Source organism: Anomaloglossus baeobatrachus, chromosome 4 (assembly GCF_048569485.1).
Source record: "Anomaloglossus baeobatrachus isolate aAnoBae1 chromosome 4, aAnoBae1.hap1, whole genome shotgun sequence".
Taxonomy (NCBI): domain Eukaryota; kingdom Metazoa; phylum Chordata; class Amphibia; order Anura; family Aromobatidae; genus Anomaloglossus; species Anomaloglossus baeobatrachus.
This window is the reverse complement of record NC_134356.1, coordinates 185,499,038-185,523,099: the sequence shown is the minus strand read 5'-3', so window position 1 is coordinate 185,523,099 and position 24,062 is coordinate 185,499,038. Positions and strand designations below refer to the sequence as shown.

Below are 24,062 nucleotides of genomic sequence, written 5' to 3'. Positions count from 1 at the left end.
AATCAGTGCCCAAATCCGCGATCCAAGGTCGGGCTTTGCCTCAGGCTATCGCGGTACTCCTGATAGCAGTGGAAGAAACTCTTGAAGAGCCAGAAATAAAATTGCTCTAAACTCCAGAATGTTGATCGGGAAAGTGCGTTCTGGGGGAAACCAGTGACCCTGGACCGTGTGTTGATGGAACAAGCTCCACAACTTATCAGGCTGGCGGGACCACCAGCGAAGGGAGTGAATCACCCTCTGGGAGAAGCGAACCGGGCAATCCAAGGGCGCCAGGTTCTTGTCCCACGCTACAAGGAACGCTGAAGAGTACGGAGAAGAAATTGAGAGAACGGAACAGCTTCCACTGCCACCACCTTCTTCCCTAAAATTTTTGACTCGAACCGCAGAGGAAGGCGTGGCAAGCGGAGGACCTGAATGCCCTGTCTCAGGGAGGTCTGTTTGTCCGCTGATCGAGAGAGGTCTAGAACTATGCCCAAAAAAAGCAAGTAGTTGAGATGGAACTAGGGACGATGTTTGGTGGTTGACGAGCCAGCCCAACCCTGAGAGAGAGTGTCCTAGCAGATTTGCACACTCTCTGAGCAGGCAAGGAATGACTGTCCCTTTATGAGGAGGTCATCCAAGTACGGACTGACTACTACACCTCTGGGACGAAATACAGACATGACAGCCGCCATGACCTTGGTGAAGACTCGGGGAGCCGTAGGTAGACCGAAGGGGAGCAGTAAATTGAAAATGCTCGTCTCCAATAGCGAACCGAAGGAACCTTGGTGGGCCTCGCAGATTGGAATGTGTAAGTAAGAGTTTTGAATATCGACGGATGCCTGGAATTCTCCCGGTTCCATGGACGCCACCACTGATCTTAGAGATTCAATGGGAAAGCAGCGAGTCCTCACAGCCCTGTTGAGCCTCTTGAGATCTAGGATAGACCGGGCCGAGCCGTCCTTTTTGAAAACTACGAAAAGGTTTGAGTAGAAATCTGCGTAGCATTGCTGGGTAGGAACTGGTACGATGACGTCTGCGTAGCGGGGGTACAGCGATAGCCTGAGGCAAGGCCCGACCTTGGGTTGCGGATTTGGGCACTGATTGCCTAAAACGTCTCATGGTCCTGTGTCCCCCAATAAGGCGAGAGAGAAACTCATCGTGTGCACGTACCCTAACAGTGCTAATTACTCAGGAACACAGAAAAAGATGGAAAAAAAACAATGGGTTACAGTCTGCTGATCAGGTCCATCTTGGGCTGGAGGTGGGCTAAAGTTCTAACCCTTCAGCTGGAAGGCCCAGTTTAACCCCTTAAGGGCGAAGCCAGTTTTGTACTTAAAGCCCAGGCTATTTTTTGCAATTCTGACCACTGTCCCTTTATCAGGTATCTCTCTGGATGGAATGAGTATGGTATGAGTGGTATGAGGTATCCAGTTGTCCTACAGCCAGACGCAGGACATTGCGGAGGACTGGACACATGCGATATCTTGAGACAAACAACAGACATCTTTTTATATACTATAAGTTGTAGGATACAGTCACACATGACTTGAGTGCCTAATGGACAACACACAAACAGTGTTAGTGCAAATGGGCGATTTTCCACCTGAACAGTAAGGTCCACACCTAAATGCGCTTGTCCTGGAGCACATGAAGTTTCACATGGAGCCAGTCGCGTACGATATTTGCGCTCACCTGAGCTTAACCTTATTCATGTTATGCAACAAAATAGTATTAAATAGGAGGTGATTAAGGGAGAAAATGTTATTTATTTTTGTGCATTTACTAGGTTTTACTACTCTTTTAAAAGCTACACACTATTTACTGTAGTAACCGGATCATTGAGCCTGATCACTAACCTCTTGGTGCAGTATCCATTTCACAAGACGTCAGCCCAATTAAATTTGGTCTCTGTGTCTGTGCCCGTGTGAAGAACTGCCGGTATCCAGATCTACCAGTGTTTGTAAGACTAGGTGCTTCAGGATTGTACCCATCAGGCTCATATGTATCTAGGAGAGAAAGTACAAAATTAATGACATTTTAAACTGCAATGGTAATCACTTTATTACTTAAGATATACGAATTGATGAAATGAAGAAATGATTCAAATACGAACATGAGAGTGGAAGGCCCCAGAATAGTTGGTTGAGCTAGCCTAAACAAATCACGTCATTGAAAGGGAACCGGTCATGTCAAAAACCGCTATTAAAAGGGAACCTGTCAGCAGAAATTTTGCCCTAAACCTAAAAGTTTCCCTTCTGCAGCTCCTGGGCTGCATTCTAGCAAGGTTCCTATAGTTATTCTGCCTCCTTTTAGATCAAAATAAATAGTTTATAAAGTGGTACCTTTTAGTTTGAAAATCTTGTTAATGGTACACGGGGGCGGGCTCTCTGGTGTCCGTTACTGTCCCTCCTGCCGCTTTAGGCCGTCCCCCAACGCTCATTTACATACCTCAGGATGCCGCCCAGTGCGTCCGATGTCTCGCGCATGCACCGTGCCACTGTAGCGGGACTGTGCACAGTGGGACCGCTGGTGACGTTGCCAGACACGAGATTATGGTCGGCGCTGTGATTTTCATCAGCAAGCTCCCACCCATAATCTCGCGCCCGCGCTTTCCCCTCTGCCTCCACCGTTCTGCGCATGCCCTGACCAGATGATCGGTGGTGTCCTGCTCCTCCCACCTATTTCCTGCTCCAGGGCTAAATGGGAAAGAGGTGACGTTGCGTCATCTGGCCAGGGCATGCGCAGAACGGTGGAGGCAGAGGGGAAAGCGGGGGCACGAGATTATGGGCGAGAGCTTGCTGCTGAAAAAGCACAGCGCCGCCCATAATCTCGTGCCTGCGCAACGTCACCAGCGGTCCCACTGTGCACAGTTCCGCTACAGTGGCACGGCGCATGCACAAGACATCGGACGCACTGGCCGGTGTCCTGAGGTATGTAAATAAGTTTTGGGGGACGGCCTAAAGCGGCAGGAGGGACAGTAACGGACACCAGAGAGCCTGCCCCCGTGTACCATTAACAAAATTTTCAAACTGAAAGGTACCACTTTATAAACCATTTTGATCTAAAAGGGGGCAGAATAACTATAGGAACCTTGCTAGAATGCAGCCCAGGAGCTGCAGAAGGGAAACTTTTAGGTTTAGGGCAAAATTTCTGCTGACAGGTTCCCTTTAACTTGCTGATATGGGGCTAAATCTGCAAATCAACAGTGATCTAAAGACATGCGTGCACTGCACTGAAAGCCCGGCCGCCGACTTCCAGTCAGAGTTGTGTTTTTTAGGGACCGCATTACATTTCAAGAGACTCTGAGGGGCATATGTGACAAAATACCCAAAAGTGACACTACTCTATAAACTGCGCCCCTCAAACTGATTAAAAAACACATTCAAGTAGTTTATTAACCCTTTAGGTGCTTCACAGGAAATAAAGTAATGTGGAAGGAAGAAAAGGAAAATTTTAATTCCCCCCCCCCAAAAAAATATGTTACTTTAGCCCCAAATTTTGCATTTTCACAAAAAGGTAACAGGATAATTGTTGTGCAATTTCTCCTGAGTATGCAGATACCCCATATGTGTAGGAAAACTACTGTTTGCGTGCACGGCAGGACTCGGAAATGAAGGAGCACCATTCGACTTTCCAGAGTGCAAAATTGGCTGTAATCATTAGTGGATGCAATGTTGCGCTTGGAGAGTCCCAAGTAACCCAATTTGGATGCTAGACCCCTTAAGGATTTATCTAGATGTTTTGTAAGCACCTAAAATCCCCAGAAAATACACAAATCAATTTGTTGTGCAACCCCATATGCGGTGGAGAACTACTTTTGCGGAACAGTACAAAATGAAGGAATGAAGGAGCGTCATATTGGATTACACATTTTGCTGGAATGGTTTGTGGTTGCCATATCACATTGGCAGAGCCCCTGAGATGAAAGAACAGCAGAAATCACCCACAAGTAACCAGTTTATACATACTACACCAAGCAATGTTTTCATCTAGGGGTGTAGAGAGCATATTAACACTACAGGTGTGTCTCAAAATGTTATACTATTGGGCGGTGAAGAAAAAATAATTACATATTTACCACTAAAGAAGGGAATTTTGTTTACTTACCGTAAATTCCTTTTCTTCTAGCTCCAATTGGGAGACACAGACAATTGGGTCTATAGCTTCTGCCTCCGGAGGCCACACAAAGTATTACACTTAAAAGTGTAAACCCCTCCCCTCTGCCTATACACCCCCCCGTGCATCACGGGCTCCTCAGTTTTGGTGCAAAAGCAGGAAGGAGTAAACTTATAAATTGGTCTAAGGTAAATTCAATCCGAAGGATGTTCGGAGAACTGAAACCATGAACCAAAAGAACAATTCAACATGAACAACATGTGTACACAAAAAAACAACAGCCCGAAGGGAACGGGGGCGGGTGCTGGGTCTCCCAATTGGAGCTAGAAGAAAAGGAATTTACGGTAAGTAAACAAAATTCCCTTCTTCTTTGTCGCTCCATTGGGAGACCCAGACAATTGGGACGTCCAAAAGCAGTCCCTGGGTGGGTAAAAGAATACCTCGGTAAAAGAGCCGTAAAACGGCCCCTTCCTACAGGTGGGCAACTGCCGCCTGAAGGACTCGCCTACCTAGGCTGGCATCTGCCGAAGCGTAGGTATGCACTTGATAGTGTTTCGTGAAAGTGTGCAGACTCGACCAGGTAGCCGCCTGACACACCTGCTGAGCCGTAGCCTGGTGCCGCAAAGCCCAGGACGCACCCACGGCTCTGGTAGAATGGGCCTTCAGCCCTGAAGGAACCGGAAGCCCAGAAGAACGGTAGGCTTCTCGAATTGGCTCCTTGATCCACCGAGCCAAGGTTGACTTAGAAGCCTGCGACCCTTTACGCTGGCCAGCGACAAGGACAAAGAGCGCATCCGAGCAGCGCAGGGGCGCCGTACGAGAAATGTAGAGTCTGAGTGCTCTCACCAGATCCAACAAGTGCAAATCCTTTTCACATTGGTGAACTGGATGAGGACAAAAAGAAGGTAAGGAGATATCCTGATTGAGATGAAAAGGAGATACCACCTTAGGGAGAAATTCCGGGACCGGACGCAGAACCACCTTAGCCTGGTGAAACACCAGGAAGGGGGCTTTGCATGACAGCGCTGCTAGCTCAGACACTCTGCGAAGTGATGTAACTGCCACTAGGAAGACCACCTTCTGCGAAAGGCGTGAAAGAGAAATATCCCTAATTGGCTCGAAGGGTGGTTTCTGAAGAGCCGTTAGCACCCTGTTCAGATCCCAGGGTTCTAGCGGACGCTTGTAAGGAGGGACTATGTGGCAAACCCCCTGCAGGAACGTGCGTACCTGTGGAAGCCTGGCTAGACGCTTTTGAAAAAACACAGAGAGCGCCGAGACTTGTCCCTTAAGGGAGCCGAGAGACAAACCCTTTTCCATTCCGGATTGAAGGAAGGACAGAAAAATGGGCAAGGCAAATGGCCAGGGAGTAAAACCCTGATCAGAGCACCAGGATAAGAAGATCCTCCACGTCCTGTGGTAGATCTTGGCGGACGTTGGTTTCCTGGCCTGTCTCATAGTGGCAATGACCTCTTGAGATAACCCTGAAGACGCTAGGATCCAGGACTCAATGGCCACACAGTCAGGTTGAGGGCCGCAGAATTCAGATGGAAAAATGGCCCTTGAGACAGCAAGTCTGGTCGGTCTGGTAGTGACCACGGTTGGCCCACCGTGAGATGCCACAGATCCGGGTACCACAACCTCCTCGGCCAGTCTGGAGCGACGAGGATGGCGCAGCGGCAGTCGGACCTGATCTTGCGTAACACTCTGGGCAGCATTGCCAGAGGAGGAAACACATAAGGTAGTCGAAACAGCGACCAATCCTGAACTAATGCGTCCGCCGCCAGAGCTCTGTGATCTTGAGACCGTGCCATGAATGCCGGGACTTTGTTGTTGTGCCGAGACGCCATGAGATCGACGTCCGGCGTTCCCCAGCGGCAACTGATCTCTTGAAACACGTCCGGGTGAAGAGACCATTCCCCTGCGTCCATGCCCTGGCGACTGAGAAAGTCTGCTTCCCAGTTTTCTACGCCCGGGATGTGAACTGCGGAGATGGTGGAGGCTGTGGCTTCCACCCACAGCAGAATCCGCCGAACTTCCTGGAAGGCTTGCCGACTGCGTGTGCCGCCTTGGTGATTGATGTATGCCACCGCCGTGGCGTTGTCCGACTGAATTCGGATCTGCCTGCCTTCCAGCCACGGCTGGAACGCCTTTAGGGCTAGATACACTGCCCTTATCTCCAGAACATTGATCTGAAGGGAGGACTCTGGCTGAATCCAGGTACCCTGAGCCCTGTGGTGGAGAAAGACCGCTCCCCACCCTGACAGACTCGCGTCCGTCGTGACCACAGCCCAGGATGGGGGCAGGAATGATTTCCCCCTTCGACAGAGAAGTGGGAAGAAGCCACCACTGAAGGGAGGCCTTGGCTGCCCGAGAAAGGGAGACGTTCCTGTCGAGGGACGTCGACTTCCTGTCCCATTTGCGGAGAATGTCCCATTGAAGTGGACGCAGATGAAACTGCACAAAAGGAACTGCCTCCATTGCTGCCACCATCTTCCCTAGGAAGTGCATGAGGCGCCTCAAAGGGTGCGACTGGGCTCGAAGGAGAGATTGCACCCCTGTCTGCAGCGACCGCTGTTTGTCCAGCGGAAGCTTCACTATCGCTGAGAGAGTATGAAACTCCATGCCGAGATATGTCAGTGATTGGGCCGGTGTCAATTTTGACTTTGGGAAATTGATGATCCACCCGAATCTCTGGAGAGTCTCCAGAGCAATGTTCAGGCTGTGTTGGCATGCCGCCCGAGAGGGGGCCTTGACAAGCAGATAGTCTAAGTAAGGGATCACCGAGTGTCCCTGAGAGTGTAGGACTGCTACCACTGTTGCCATGACCTTGGTGAAGACCCGTGGGGCTGTCGCCAGGCCGAAAGGCAGTGCCACGAACTGAAGGTGTTCGTCCCCGATGGAGAAACGCAGGAAGCGCTGATGCTCTGGTGCAATCGGCACGTGGAGATAAGCATCCCTGATGTCGATTGATGCTAGGAAGTCTCCTTGGGACATTGAGGCGATGACGGAGCGGAGAGATTCCATCCGAAACCGCCTGGTTTTCACGTGTCTGTTGAGCAGTTTTAGGTCCAGAACGGGACGGAAGGATCCGTCCTTTTTTGGCACCACAAACAAGTTGGAGTAAAAACCGTGGCCCAATTGCTGAAGGGGAACAGGGATCACCACTCCCTCTGCCTTCAGAGTGCTCACCGCCTGAAGAAGAGCATCGGCTCGCTCGGGGGGTGGAGATGTTCTGAAGAAACGAGTCGGAGGACGAGAGCAGAACTCTATCCTGTAACTGTGGGACAGAATGTCTCTCACCCATCGGTCTTGGACATGCGGCAACCAGGCGTCGCAAAAGCGGGAGAGCCTGCCACCGACCGAGGATGCGGTTTGGGGAGGCCGAAAGTCATGAGGAGGCCGCTTTGGTAGCGGTTCCTCCGGCGGTCTTTTTAGGACGTGACTTAGACCGCCATGAATCAGAGTTCCTCTGACCCTTCTGTGGCCTGTTGGACGAGGAGAATTGAGACCTGGCTGAGGGCCGAAAGGACCGAAACCTCGATTGTACCTTCCGTTGTGGAGGTCTGTTTGGTTTGGACTGGGGTAAGGACGAGTCCTTTCCCTTGGATTGTTTAATGATTTCATCCAATCGCTCGCCAAACAGGCGGTCGCCAGAAAATGGCAACCCGGTTAAGAACTTTTTGGAAGCAGAGTCTGCCTTCCATTCACGTAGCCACATGGCCCTGCGGACTGCCACCGAATTGGCGGATGCTACCGCCGTACGGCTCGCAGAGTCCAGGACAGCATTCATGGCGTAGGACGCAAACGCCGACGCCTGAGAGGTTAAGGACACAACCTGCGGAGTAGAGGCACGTGTGACTGCATTAATCTCAGACTGACAAGCTGAGATAGCTTGGAGTGCCCATACGGCTGCGAATGCCGGAGCAAAGGACGCGCCAATAGCTTCATAGATGGATTTCATCAAGAGCTCTATCTGCCTGTCAGTGGCATCCTTGAGTGATGCACCATCTGCCACTGCAACTATGGATCTAGCCGCCAATCTAGAGACTGGAGGATCCACCTTGGGACACTGAGCCCAACCCTTGACTATGTCAGGGGGGAAGGGATAACGTGTGTCATTAAGGCGCTTAGTAAAGCGCTTATCTGGAAAGGCTCGGTGTTTCTGGACTGTATCTCTGAAGTCGGAGTGATCCAGATACCCACTCCGTGTACGTTTGGGAAACCTAAAATGGAATTTCTCCTGAGAAGCTGACTCCTCAATCGGAGGAGCTGGAGGAGAAAGATTCAACACCTGATTGATGGACGCTATAAGGTCGTTTACTATGGCGTCCCCTTCAGGTGTATCAAGGTTGAGAGCGGTGTCAGGATCAGAGCCCTGATCTGCCACCTCCGCTTCATCCTCCAGGGAGTCCTCATGCTGAGACCCTGAACAGTGTGATGAAGTCGAGGGAAGCTCCCAGCGAGCCCGCTTAGTCGGTCTGGGACTGCGGTCCGTGTCGGAGTCCTCACCGTGGGACCTATGCGTCGTCCCAGGAGCACTTTGCTGCTCCAACCGAGGGGGGCCTGGGGTCAATGATTCAACTGTGCCCGGGGCCTGTGTTACCGGTCTGGACTGCAAAGCTTCTAGTATCTTAGCAGACCATTTATCCATAGACTCAGACAGTTTGTCAGCGAATACTGCGAACTCTGTCCCTGTCACCTGGACAGTGGGAGCCGGTGGTTCCACCTGGGCCGGGGGTCCCACCAATGGCTGAGACTCCGGCTGAGTGAGTGTCACAGGGGCCGAACATTGCACACAATGAGGGTAGGTGGAACCTGCAGGTAGCATAGCCGCACATGAGGTACAGGTTGCAAAGTAAGCCTGTGCCTTGGCACCCTTGCTTTTTGCGGACGACATGCTGTTGTCTCCCCTTAGAGCAATCAGTGAGGGTATACAGCCAAAAGCAAATAGTGCGGCCGTACAAAGTAAATGTATACAAAATAAGCATATAAGTATACACTTCGGCACCCAGGGGGGCCAACACCTAGTAACAGGTGCGGCTTACCGACCGCCCGCAGCGGTTGTGTGACCACCAGATTCCCTGCCCGGGCCTCCCAGAGCTGTGGAGCTCGGTTGTCTCTCCTCTGAAAATCTCCAGCGTCTGCTGCAGGAATGGCTGCTAGCGTTCTGAGAGGAGGAGGGGGCCGTGGGCGTGCCTCAAAAAGTGCGGGAATCTGATGCCCCACGGTGCACAGTGAGGGGGGAGGAGGAGACGAAGTATGCTCCAGCCCTCAGCGCTGACGTCTAGTGCAGCGTCCCGCCCTTACCCCTGACTGGCAGGCCCGGGGGCGGGAATATGCGGTGCTAGGCCGCAAAAGCCGGGGAATAAAGTTATAAGCGCGGGCGGCAAACAAGCGCGGTCAGCGCGGTAGTCCCGGCGCACTAACACACCCAGCAGCTGCTGCAGCGTCCATAACACAGGCGCACTATGCGCCATCCCCAAGGGGACACAGAGTACCTCAGAGTAGCAGGGCCTTGTCCCTGATGATACCCGTTCTCCTGTCCAGCAGATTCCCCCAGGGGCTGCGGAGGGAGCACGGTCCCAGTGCCTGGTGACCGGTTAGGATCCCACTTCACCCAGAGCCCCTAAGGGATGGGGAAGGAAAACAGCATGTGGCTCCTGCCTATGTACCCGCAATGGGTACCTCAACCTTAACAAACACCGCCGACCAGAGTGGGGTGAGAAGGGAGCATGCCGGGGGCCCTGTTATGGGCCCTCTTTTCTTCCATCCGATATAGTCAGCAGCTGCTGCTGACTAAATTGTGGAGCTTGCGTGGATGTGTGCCTCCTTCGCACAAAGCATAAAAACTGAGGAGCCCGTGATGCACGGGGGGGGTGTATAGGCAGAGGGGAGGGGTTTACACTTTTTAAAGTGTAATACTTTGTGTGGCCTCCGGAGGCAGAAGCTATACACCCAATTGTCTGGATCTCCCAATGGAGCGACAAAGAAATACTGTTTTAACCCCATTTTTCCAATTTTCAAAATGGGAATAGGTAAAAAGGCCCCTTAACATGTTACACAATTTCTCCTTAATGTGGGAATACCCCACATATGACTGCACAATATTGTTTGTACTATACAACAGCGCTCAGGAGGGAAGGAGTAACATTTTACATTTGGAGCACAGATTTTTCCTAAAAATACTTTGTGGTCTCCATTTGAAAAAGGGGTGTAATTTACAATATTTGGTCCCTTGAGGGGGTTTCTCTTGTTCTGGCACTTAGAAAATCAGCCTAATAGCGCCAATACAGCACTGGCTTTAGGTTATGTATGAAAATCCTGGTGATTGGGTTCCTTTAAATGGGCTATTCCATACAGACGTCATTTCTGGACCCATGTTTTAAAGTAGGTCACACGAATTTAGAGTGAAACTCACATTTCTAATAATAGAGTAACAGTTACAGGCCCCAATCATATTTATTGTTTGTGTGGTAGAATATGGTTCATGGACTTCCAACAGCAAAGGTTAGAGCGATGCAAAAATACGCAGCTATGGGAGAAAAAAATCCACCCTGACTCAGTACCGAGTGCTTTATTGTCCACCATTCATCCGCACTGAAGGAAATCCTTCAAAGAATAAACTGCTTCACAAAATGACTACATGACCAAGAGAGGATTAGTCTATATGAACTATATCTGCTGGCAGTTTATTGCGCTTTGACATTAAAAGAAGTCTTTTCTTAAACTAGTCCCTTCAAAGTACTCTAAACATATAAAATATGATACCAGTGTCTCTGAGCCCAATCTCATTGGTGATGTGGGTAAACATCCTAAGCAGCACTAGTCATGGTTAGAATTACAACCCAAAGTCCAGAATGAAAGATGAAGTAGCGGGGGAGAGGTGCTGATAATTGGATCACAAACAGGGGGCTAAGAGAAGCTATGCTTACGTTCAGAAACGGAGTAGAGTAGATTCTGAGGAGGTAATGGAGGAGGGAGCCTTCCCCCTACTGGTGCAAGACTGGGCACAGTACTTGTTCCTGGCTGTTCACGGTTATTTACAAAGCCTGAATGCGTTAATGGAAGCCCTGCATGTTTGGAAGCAAAATACATGTTTTTTTATATTTCAGGGTAAATCGTTCCCTAGAACCAAGAAAACACAAAATGTGTATGTATATCAGCACTAAGAAGGGGAAACGTATCAAAACTGGTGCAAAGAAAATCAGGAGCAGTTGCCCCGGCGCCATATCAGGTTTCTACTCTCTCACTTTTCAGAGAGGATTTGGAAAATAAAAGCAGTGACCCAACTGGTTGCCATGGACAATTACTCCACTTAGTCTTTGTGCCGGTTTCTATACACATCCCTATATATGTCTTGCGAGATGTATACAGTGTGTCCACCCATATCCTGTCCACCGCCTTTAACTTGAGAACGGCGGCAGCTATAGGCATAGAAGTGGTGTCTAGGTATAGTAAAGTATCCATGCGCTACGCAATGAAACCACCTATAGCGCCACCTGGTGAAAAACAACGGAGTTAGCATTTTTATCTCGAAAACTGAACGAGATAGGAGGAAAAAAGTGAGTTAAAAAAAATTGTAGGGCATCATCAATTCAATACGAATCAACACCTTGCATACAGAAATGCTATGATTAGAATGTGTAAAAGTCACAAGGCTGCGGACGTGAAGCGATACCTTATGGAGACCTTCCTACAAGTCATTGGGTATGGAGACTGTGTGGAGTGGCCTCCACGCTCACCTGACCGGACCCCATTGGACTTCTTTCTGTGAGGTCACATCAAACTGTAGGTGTATGCGACCCCTCAACCAACATTGCAGGACCTATGATGATGTATTACAGATGCTTGTGCAAACGTGTCACCTACCATACTGCACAACGTGCAGCAAGATACAGTATGCTGTCCAGATGTGCATTGCAGCTGACGGGGGCCACTATGACCATCAAAGTTAAATGAGCGAATTCAATGTGTTTTTTTGGGGGGGGTGTCATGGGTTTCATATCATAGCATTTCTGTATATGTATATATATATAGGTGTCGATTCGTATTGAATTGTTGATGCCCTACAACTTTGTAATTCACTTTTTTTCTGTCTCGTTCCATTTTCGAGATAAAAATGCTAACTCCGTTGTTTTCCACCATGTGGCGCTATAGATGGTTTCATTGCGTAGCGCATGGCTACTTTACTATACCTAGACACCACATCTATGCCTATAGCTGCAGCCATCCTCAAGTTAATGGCGGTGAACAGGATATGGGTGGACACACTGTATAACTTCATTTCACACAAAGGTTGGCTGAATATGTAGATTTTATCTGACATCACTCTCATTACATTGTACAGGTATACAGAAGAGGTCTACCCTGTAGACTGTGCTATACAAGACAATCCTCAGCCAACAAAGATCATCTGGACATAGGATACTTACTTGGAGCAGGATGGACAACAGGAGGGGGCTGGGTGATAGGTCGCGGCACCGGCATTCTCATATTGTGAGCTGGAGCAGGTATCGGGTGCATCAGTATGCCGGGTGGAGGAAGTCCAGGGGGCGGAGGGAAGGGAATCATGCTAGGCAATGACACCTCATCAACTATTAAAGGGTCATTCCCATGATCATACTGGCAGAGGTCACCAAGAACACAATATCCTCGTTCTGTATTAAAGATGAAAAAAAAAAAGAGAGATAGTACATATTTTAAGGAAATAGAAGTATCCACTGCACAAATGGTACCTTTAACCAGGTGGCAATAACATTTTCCACCAAATCAGTGCCTGACAGTACAACTGAAACTCTTGATATATCTACTTTAGGATTACAATGGTTCTACTATCTGGAATGTTAGAAGCTTGTGTAGCAATACATACCTATATACAGCCTTTCAGTTACTCCTTTGGTAAGATACACAAACTTCAGTTTGTGTGATCATACCCCACCAGAGAATTTTTGTTTCTCCTGGCGACCATACACTGAGCAGCTTCAATTCCCAAATGCACCACACACGAAGCGTGGTAGGCTTAGAGTTCATTTGTTTTCAATAGGGAGAGAAAAGAAAGGGTTTGTCAAGCATGTCAGTGGCTTATGTACCATGAGAACCAAAAGATCAAGTGTGGAAATTCAACATTGCCCGATTCTACTCTCCTCCAACATCTGATGGGGATCAGTCAGGAGGCTCCACATACAGTGGGAGAAATAAGTATTTCATCCCTTGCTGATTTTGTAAAGTTTGCCCAATGACAAAGACATAACAGTGAGAGATAGAATATTCAAAATAAAATCCAGAAAATCACATTGTATAAATTCTATAAAGTTATTTGCATTTTGCAGAGAGAAATAAAGTATTTGATCCCTCTAGCAAACAAGACAACAACTAGTGGCAAAACCATTGTTTGCAAGCACAGCAGTCATACGTTTTTGTGGATGATGATGAGGTTTGCGCATATGTCAGGAGGAATTTTGGTCCACTCCTCTTTGCAGATCGTTTCTAAATCATTAAGATTTTGAGGCTGTTGCTTTGCAACTCTGAGCTTTTTATTATTATTATTATTATTATTATTATTTATTATTATAGCGCCATCAATTCCATGGCGCTTTACATGTGAAAGGGGTGTACATAATAGGGACAAGAACAATAATCATAAACAATACAAGATACAGACAGGTACAGGAGGATAGAGGTCCCTGCTCGCGAGGGCTCACAGTCTACAAGGGATAGGTGAGGATACGGTAGGTTAGGGTACAGTTGATTGTGCGGCGCTGTATCAGACTGAGGGTTACGGCAGGTTGTAGGCTTCCGCTCCCTCCATGCGTTTTCTATGGGATTAAGGTCTGGAGACTGGCTAGGCCACTCCATGACATTAACGTGCTTCCTTTTGAGCCACACCTTTGATGCCTTGGCTGTATGTTTTGGGTCATTGTTATGCTGGAAGGCTCAACCATGACACATTTTTAATGTCCTGGCGGAGGGAAGAAGGTTGGCACTCATGATTTCACGGTACATGGCTCCATCCATTGATGTGGTGAAGTAGTCCTGTGCCCTTAGCAGAGAAACACCCCCAAAACATGTTTCCACCTCCATGCTTGACAGTGGGGACTGTGTTCTTTGGGTCATAGGCACGATTTCTCTTCTTCCAAACAAGGCGAGTTGCGTTAAGGCCAAAGAGCTCAATTTTTTACTCATCTGACCGCAGCACTTTCTTCCAATCACTCTCAGAATCATCCAGGTGTTTATTGGCAAACTTCAGATGGGTCTGCACATGTGCCTTCTTGAGCAGTGGGACTTTGCGGGCACTGCAGGATTTTAAGCCAATACGACTTAATATGTTAGCTATGGTTTTCTTGGTGTCAGTGGAACCAGCTGCCTTCAGATCATTAACCAGTCCCCCCCATGTAGTTTTAGGCTGATCTCTCACCTTCCTCATGATCCTGGATACCCCAGGAGGTGAGATTTTACATGGAGCCCCATATCGATCTCGATCGACACTCATTTTGTATTTCTTCCATTTTCTTACTATTGCACCAACCGTTGTCTCTTTCTTACCCAGCGTCTTACTTATGCTTTTGTAGCCCATTCCAGCCTTGTGCTGGTCTATGATCTTGTCCCTGACATCCTTAGAAAGCTCTTTGGTCTTCTCATGTTGTAGAGGTTAGTGTCTGATCGATTGAGTCTGTGGACAGGAGTCTCTTAAGACAGCTGTCTTTAATGGAGGTAACGAGTTGATTAGGAGCGTCTAAGTAGTCTGTAGGACCCAGAAATCTTAATGGTTGGTAGGGGATCAAATACTTTTTCTCTCTGCAAAATCCAAATAAATTTAGACAATGGCATTTTAGTTTGGATATCCTATCTCTCACTGTTAAAATTAACCTACCTTTAATATTATAGGCTATTCATGTCTTTTTCAATGGGCAAACTTAAAAAAAATCAGCAAGGGATCAAATACTTATTTCCCCCGCTGTACACAATGACCAGTATCACTAAAATGGAGCTTTTCCCTAATGTTAGTGGAGACCTTAAACTTGCAACTGGATCATGAAGATTGTAGACTCGCATCTGGAACACTAAGATGATGATTCTCTTTAGGCTGGTTTCACACATCCGTACTCTGACAGCGATGCATGGACTGGGTTTCCTGATCCGAACTTAAATGGTGTTCAGATGAGGAGACCCACCACCAGTCTGTGGTTCGTGGTCATGGGAAGTGAATCAGATATGTATCAACCTGGCCTTCGCTATATACAGTGCCTACAAGTAGTATTCAACCCCCTGCAGATTTAGCAGGTTTGATAAGATGCAAATAAGTTAGAGCCTGCAAACTTCAAACAAGAGCAGGATTTATTAACATATGCATAAATCTTACAAACCAACAAGTTATGTTGCTCAGTTACATTTTAATACATTTTCAACATAAAAGTGTGGGTCAATTATTATTCAACCCCTAGGTTTAATATTTTGTGGAATAACCCTTGTTTGCAATTACAGCTAATAATCGTCTTTTATAAGACCTGATCAGGCCGGCACAGGTCTCTGGAGTTATCTTGGCCCACTCCACCATGCAGATCTTCTCCAGGTTATCTAGGTTCTTTGGGTGTCTCATGTGGACTTTAATCTTGAGCTCCTTCCACAAGTTTTCAATTGGGTTAAGGTCAGGAGACTGACTAGGCCACTGCAACACCTTGATTTTTTCCCTCTTGAACCAGGCCTTGGTTTTCTTGGCTGTGTGCTTTGGGTCGTTGTCTTGTTGGAAGATGAAATTACGACCTATCTTAAGATCCTTGATGGAGGAGCGGAGGTTCTTGGCCAAAATCTCCAGGTAGGCCGTGCTATCCATCTTCCCATGGATGCGGACCAGATGGCCAGGCCCCTTGGCTGAGAAACAGCCCCACAGCATGATGCTGCCACCACCATGCTTGACTGTAGGGATGGTATTCTTGGGGTCGTATGCAGTGCCATCCAGTCTCCAAACGTCACATGTGTGGTTGGCACCAAAGATCTCGATCTTGGTCTTATCAGACCAGAGAACCTTGAACCAGTCTGTCTCAGAGTCCTCCAAGTGATCATGAGCAAACTGTAGACGAGCCTTGACATGACGCTTTGAAAGTAAAGGTACCTTACGGGCTCGTCTGGAACGGAGACCATTGCGGTGGAGTACGTTACTTATGGTATTGACTGAAACCAATGTCCCCACTGCCATGAGATCTTCCCGGAGCTCCTTCCTTGTTGTCCTTGGGTTAGCCTTGACTCTTCGGACAAGCCTGGCCTCGGCACGGGTGGAAACTTTCAAAGGCTGTCCAGGCCGTGAAAGGCTAACAGTAGTTCCATAAGCCTTCCACTTCCGGATGATGCTCCCAGCAGTGGAGACAGGTAGGCCCAACTCCTTGGAAAGGGTTTTGTACCCCTTGCCAGCCTTGTGACCCTTCACGATCTTGTCTCTGATGGCCTTGGAATGCTCCTTTGTCTTTCCCATCTTGACCAAGTATGAGTGCTGTTCACAAGTTTGGGGAGGGTCTTAATTAGTCAGAAAAGGCTGGAAAAAGAGATAATTAATCCAAACATGTGAAGCTCATTGTTCTTTGTGCCTGAAATACTTCTTAACACTTTAGGGGAACCAAACAGAATTCTTGTGGTTTGAGGGGTTGAATAATAAATGACTCTCTGAATAAACTTTTCACAATTTAAAAATAAAAAAAGAAATAACATTCTTTTTTGCTGCAGTGCATTTCACACTTCCAGGCTGATCTACAGTCCAAATGTCACAATGCCAAGTTAATTCCGAATGTGTAAACCTGCTAAATCTGAAGGGGGTTGAATACTACTTGTAGGCACTGTAGGTTGAAAGCCAACCTTCTTTTCTTTATTTTTACAGATTAAAACTTCTTAACATTTTGTGAAGGTGTAGAAATAGGCATACAAGGCAAAGATCAAATGACATTTTCTATATATTTCTATATAACATAGGGAGGTGCTGGGTCTGACTTTTAGGCACGAGCGCATAAGTCGGATGAGTGCAATCCGATAAAAAAAAAAAAAATAATAATTCACTCTTATTCAATGAGCCATGGCAGAGCTGCGTTTTTTTTCTCAGCTGTATTTGGCATAAGCAAAAAAATAAATAAAATCGCAGCTTTCTGCAATATGATATGATTACCAAATCTGTAGTGTGAGAAACAAAAAAAGAAAAGACAAATGCCATATGGACCATCAGTATGGCATCCAAGTTTTACGAATAAATTACTATTCGGTAATATGGGAAACAGACAATAGCTGCTGAGTAAAAAACTGATGGTATACAGACTGCACCAGATGACAAAGGAGATCATATTGTGCCACTTCTCTGGATGAGAACGGGACCGTTTTTTTTTTATAATTATATACATACATACATACATACATACATACACATTATATATACACATACACACACACACACACACACACACACACACACACACACATACATATATATATATTATACACACACACACACACACACACACATTATATATACACATACACACACACGCACACACACACACACACACTTTTATGAACCCAGCCGTAGGCTTTACATTTCATAAAAGGTGCCTTTGAGTGTGAAGTACTACATGGGCATGGGAGTATTTAATTCATTTCTTACCATCATAGTCTCTGCAGCGTCGTTTTGGGGGTGGGTTCCTATTAAATGAATTGGGAAGGGTGTGGTTGTTATAGTAATTAGACCAGATTTCTGTTGTGCTCTCGGGGTGGTGAGCAGGTGCGATGACAGTCACAGTGCTGGGTATAGCCTGCCCACCAGAGGAATACTGCGGCTCGTTGGAGATGCTCGCTGGCTGGGAAGCAGGAGTGTAAGAAGATTCCAGATCACTCCTTTCAGACTCAAACTTCGACCTCTCTCGGTGATCTACAAAAATCATTTGTCAAGATTACTTTTCGGAAATTTCATTTGTGAGTTTTGCATTCAAATACATTTCTTCCCAAAGATATAGGTAACAACCTAGCTGGAAATGATGGAAGACCTGGACAAAATTGCTGTATAAACATCTCATGGACATTACTGCCTTACATGAAGTACTCCTATCGGTTAAAACATGCCGAAAAAGCAGAGTGGTTGGTTCTTGCGTATGTTAAACTTTGGAGGTTTTACAAAATGCCACATTCACAATTTTATTAGACTCTTGGTAAGGCCGGATTCTCAGTCTGAGTACAGACCGGCTGCAGGTCTCCGAACTCTACATATATGCCTATGGAGCGACTGCATTCAGATCAGGAGACTCACAGCTGGTTCATATCGGGTGGATATTTGGACTATGAAACCAGCCTAAAATGCATCAAAAACGTATGAATAAGGCCGGGGCCACACAGGGCACTAGGGCGATCCTCGCATGACACTCTGCTCACGCTGGCAGTACAGCATAGCCGAGTGTCATGCGAGCGTCCCTGCGACTGAGGTCCGACCGTGCGAGCGGACCTCAGCTGCGGGGGGGCGGATCAGCGCTGTGGAGGGGAGAGAGGAATTTATCGCTCTCTCCTCCGTAGCCGGCTATTGCCATGCTCACTCTGCACAGTGCGATTTTTCTCTCTCCCCATAGACTTGAATGGGTGCGAGAGAAAGAGTTTCGCATTACAGCCTCAGCATGCTGCGACTGTTTTCTCGGTCCAATTAGGGCTGAGAAATTAATTGCTCATGTGCGCTAACACACAGGCTAGAATTGGTCCGAGTGGAATGCAATGTTTTATCGCACTCCACTCGCACCGATTTTCTCGCCGTGTGGCTTAGGCCTAAAGGTCAATCTAACAAATAAATGTGTAAACATAACATATATTTTATCAAAGTTTCATGAACATAACATGAACCATTGACGTAATACTATTCACATCGTGGCCCTGGACAAGCAGAAGACACAAGAGCAGTAAAGTAACATTTTGTTGGAAGATTGATACATAATGTAATAAAGCACAAACAACAAAATATATATCTGAATAATACATTACTTCTCCACGCAAACACTTGGGTGACTTGACTCATTTGCAGGTAAGACCAGCCGCACCAATCGTCCATTGGAGCCAAGCTGGCATCTAAGCGAATGGTAGCGTCTTCCGACACTGGCAGTGTAGAATCACTCTACAAACAATCTCTGAGCAATATCTCACGCCTATGAAAATGCATGCATTTGCTGAATACACTAGTGAATAAATTAGACAAACTAGGCTATATTTGGCCAAACTCCCCAAGCTGAAGCTCAGAGTAAAGGGGACTTAATTGCTGCAAAAGCGCTCCTTCACACTAATGCATCAACAGCAAGCAAGGGTATGTGCACACCACGTCTTTCAGAGTCCAGCGGATCTGCACAGGTTCTGAAGACTCTTCAGGAAAACACCAGTGACATCTTATTACGTCTTTAGTGGTGGTCTCACAACCTTTGCTTTTTTTTATTAGCATTTACTATGTATATAATATAGTGATGACAGCCTGAAGAATGGGCTGATGAATTAGCTTAGCTGTTTCACTGCTTTCGAAACCTGAAGGTGTTAGAAGATACTAAAGATGGAACCTTTGTAAAGCAAACCATTTTTACATTGCATAGTTTACTTTTTTATGATGGGGGGGGGGTTCAGCCCTTTTTCTGCCGGGTTCTAGGCAGAATCATCCTGAAAAAGACATTGTGCACATACCCTAAGAAACTATGCTCCCACCACATAAATATAGGACCAGTAAACGGATGCCTGGGAGCCACTGTGATAACCCGTAACAGCAATATGGCGTCCGCTATCAAGCAAAGAGAAGGACTCTGGCCGGGATTCTTGTGTAAATGCGGTGTCTTTTATATCTATGATCTGCATCTCTAAACACTTTTTTCATGGCAGGGGTGGAGGGAGGAGGTGGATGTGTTAGAAGGCTCTCAAAAACATAAAATGAAGTGATACTATCAAATACTGTGGATTCAGACAAATCATATATGATGACTAAAACCAACTTAAAAAGTAACCTGGTGTAAATAAGGATAATGGGATACAATTATCCCATTTCCATAACCCCTTGCATGTCATCTAAGTCTCCTGCTGATGGTGGGTGTATGGCGGTGGCCGAGTCCACTCCATACATGGCAGGAGCCGAATGTGTTATACAGCCGGCACCTGCCTTTATCAGCAGCGATCTGAGTTACACGCTGTTTAAGGCTAGTTTCACACTTGCGTTGTTTTGACGCAAACGGAATCCGTCACTAATGTAGTACAGTTCATTTATTTACATTGGAAGCGTGTTACTATGGCGCGTGTGTGCCATGCAGTACCCGCTTGTGTCCACACGATGTCGCGCTTCCACTGTAAATAAATGAACTGCACTACATTAGTGACGGATTCCGTTTGCGTCAAAACAACGCAAGTGTGAAACTAGCCTAATGAAATCCTGCTAGCATTTCAAGGGTGCTAAAAGCAAATTGCATACGGATGATGAGTTACCATGATAGCCGGGTTATTGTTGAAACCCCCCCCCCATTTACTACCTTTGTGCACTCCAATACTGCATTCAATTAAAGTGCACTAGTAGGAATAAATAAATAAACTCTTAAAAATGCAAACCAAAAATACAGCGCCCATACAGGAAAAAAGAAAAAACAAAAAGGCAACGTTTTTTTTCCTTTTACAAAGTTCAGAACAGGTTTCACTTAAAATGTCAACTTATTTATAAAAAAAAAAAAAAAAACACAAAAACAAGCTCTTATATGGCCACATTGGCATGAAGGTAGGAAAGCTGCTCAAGACTGAAAACTGGAAAAGACAGGAACGGGCTGAAGTAACAATAAGGCTTGGTGAAATATATTAGTAGGCTGTAAAGGACATTCCTTGTCGCGGCAGCTTTCTATTCTGCAAATGGGCATTACCTCTGCTCCTGGCAGGCTCCCGTTCCCGGCTCCTTCCTCGGCTACGGCTCCTACTCCGATTCGTAGACCTGCTTTTGAGAGGGCTTTTACTTCTTGTTCTCCTCCAGTCATATTTGTCCCTATGTCTGTCGTACTCCCTCCATTTGCCGTCTTCCCTCTTCTTATCTCTTGTCCTAGAAGAACACATAGCTGGGGGTTTTACATATGAACACTATAATGTGCACTATAAACAAGCCATATACAGTATGTACTCCTGTACCCATTATCCAATTTGATGCTGAAAATCAAATCTTTCAGAAATACAGTGATAAATTCCATGCAATAGCGAGGTCTCAAACATATACAGCGTATATACAGCGGAGGCTTTACTTTTACAATGAGTTTTGCAGTTTATTGGCTAGTAAACAAAATGTATAATTTCTGATGTAAGCATGTAAAATTTGAAGTATGGTTTCTTATGATTTGCAAGGGTCACTATTAGTGTTAAGGAGGGCCATTGGATCAAATACTTAATTAACCTTGTGACATAGGGGATTGTGAAAAGTGTGTTCAATGAAATGGATTTTCTATACATAAGCCAGTTTTTTAGATATATCATCATGTGTGACATATCCAAGATGGCCACTGATGACATCAGACTCACCCACCGACAATACCCCTGAACCACCCACGATGACATCATAGACCTGCCCACCGATGCCACCCAGGACCTGCCCACGATGACGTCATAGACCAGCCCCTGATTACGTCCACCAATGAACCCATGGACTAACCCATTTTTCAACCCACCGGCCAATGGGCATAGCCGAACATGCCTACTACTGAGCTATCCACGCCCCATACCCTAGTTTATATAAGTTGTAGCTCTGACAAATAAAGGTCTCTTGGTGCCAATCTCTGATCAAGGAGAGACTTCACATCTGACCCTTTGTCTGGTGTAATTCTTTCATGCGTGCACTTGATCCACACTAATTAGGTCTGGAGCAAGCAACTGCTGAACATTCTAGTGTTCACCCTAACATTAGTAAGGCCCTTTTATTTATTTATTTTTTACTTTTGCATTCTTAAGTATGCTTTAAAGCCACAACTTTATATACATATATTTATATACATATAAAAGATATAGCCCTTTAAGGGGCGGGGACACAGAGGTTGGCTAATCTTGGGGCTTCTTGTTGTCTCACTATTTGGACAGATGTGTGAGACTTCCTGTATCAGGCAATTCACTGTGGGAGGAAAGGGTGTCCAGCAGGTAAACACAAAGGAAAAGCAGTGCTCTGGTCTTCATGCTGGATACAGTATTTTGTCAATGTAAAGGGTATGTGCACACAAGGTCTTTTCAAAGGTGAATTCTGCTTGGAACCCACATAAAAATGTGCAGCAATGTGAAAAAACAACTTGCTGTTCACAGGTTGTGAAGTAGCTAAAAGAAGTGACCAGACCATTCTTCAGGTTCTGCATGGAAGTTGATACAGTCAAGGCCTTAGGCACCTGATGGTGGGTGCCTAGGGCGGCAGGTTGCAGGGGGCGGCACAATCATGAAGAAAAAAAAATAAATAAATTTAAACTTTCCAACTCTGCTGGACTAGATATGATAACTGCCAACTTTATACAGGGGACCGGGTATGTGCAAGGGTAGAGGGAAACGATCAGCTCCCTGCCCCAAAGGAAGAAGATAAATCAATGACTTGAAGGGCCTGTGATGACGTCCTGACTATGTGACTTGTGTGCGGAGCCATTTTTCAGTGTGCCAGTGAGATGTTAACAAATAGTAAAAAAGATGTTTTATTAGATTATAAAATGAAAATATTTATCCAACGTAACAGACACAAAAGAAAATAAATCATGGCTGAGCCACAAGAAATAAAAAAAAAAAAATAAAATAAAAATTAGGAGGCACCAAACTACGTCCAACAATTGTGTAGTGTGTGTGTGTGTGTGTGTGTGTGTGTGTGTGTGTGCATATCACATAGTTAAAAAAGTGTTAATTCAAGCACAGAAGTGATGTCATGGTACAGATTGGAGCGCCAGCAGCAACAATTCCTCATAGGATAAATCAAAGTGCAGATACTGCTTACACATGTGTAGACATAGTGAGGCATTAGCTGCCCTTCTGGATGTATATGTATTCATCGGGTCACACTAAAGCCGATGAAGCCAGCTGACAGCATTACTTTATCAAAATCACCACAATGACATCAGCACCTCATATTACAAAGTATAAAACAATGATGTATAGTACCCCACTTACAGTATACAAGGTGATTTGTAACTGGTATGTACAGTGCTAATATACAATGAGACTGATGTTCTGTACTTCTAGTAAGTCATACAGCAGTCACATCTTTTCCTGTATAATGGTTAAAGCAGGGGTGAACATTTTTTGTAGCAAGGGTCCCACTTAACCAATCCGAAAGGTCACAATTTATTTATTTTTTTTGTTAAAAGTGCACTTCCATGAATACATTACCAGAACCATAGTCCGTAATTTTAGGCCCTGTGCGCACTGGAAAACGGAATTTTCTTAAGAAAATTCCGCAGGGTCTGAAAGATTACCGCACTCGCGGTAAAAAAACCGCAGCAAACCGCACCCGAAAACTGCATGCGGTTTGCCGCGGTTTTACCGCGCTATTGTTAGCGGTATTGCCGCAGTTTTGCTGCATGCGGGTTGGTACATGTGCTTTGATGCATCCAATGCAATAAAGCACATAAAAAAAAAAAAAAAAGTAATTTCCTTCTGAGATAGATAGACAGATAAATAGATAAATAGACAAACAGAATAGATAGAGGGATAGATAGATCGATAGATAGATCGATAGATAGATAGAGTCCCTGTGAGCACACGCTGCATTTCTGCCGAGCAGTAGTGAGTTCGCATTACCGGCTGTGGGAAATGCCCTGTGGTTACCTCTGTTGTCTCGCTGCGAGGCTGCATTCAGCAGTGTGTGTCAGTCGCGACTGGATGCAAGCATCACAGGACGTGCATTACGCCGGAGCTATGTGTTTTGGAGGAGTTAATAAAATTGTGAACCAGGAGCTTTTTTGTGTTTTATTTAAAATAAAGGATTTTTCGGTGTGTGTGTT

At 46.1% G+C, this 24,062-nt stretch overlaps 1 protein-coding gene across 2 annotated transcripts in view; it reads right to left on the bottom strand.

Annotated features, from left to right (window-relative positions):
- RBM27 (RNA binding motif protein 27) overlaps positions 1 to 24,062 on the bottom strand; it is a 200,626-nt gene that overhangs the window by 100,916 nt on the left and 75,648 nt on the right. Inside the window, exons 5-9 of one of the 2 annotated variants that reach the window (XM_075344602.1) lie at positions 20,979 to 21,151; positions 17,735 to 17,998; positions 12,531 to 12,755; positions 11,031 to 11,168; positions 1,839 to 1,988 (exon numbers count right to left, since the gene is read on the bottom strand). In XM_075344602.1, coding sequence (XP_075200717.1) covers positions 1,839 to 1,988; positions 11,031 to 11,168; positions 12,531 to 12,755; positions 17,735 to 17,998; positions 20,979 to 21,151 — 950 coding nt within the window. The remainder of the gene's footprint in view (positions 1 to 1,838; positions 1,989 to 11,030; positions 11,169 to 12,530; positions 12,756 to 17,734; positions 17,999 to 20,978; positions 21,152 to 24,062) is intronic. The other variant, XM_075344603.1, reaches the window with a different exon arrangement.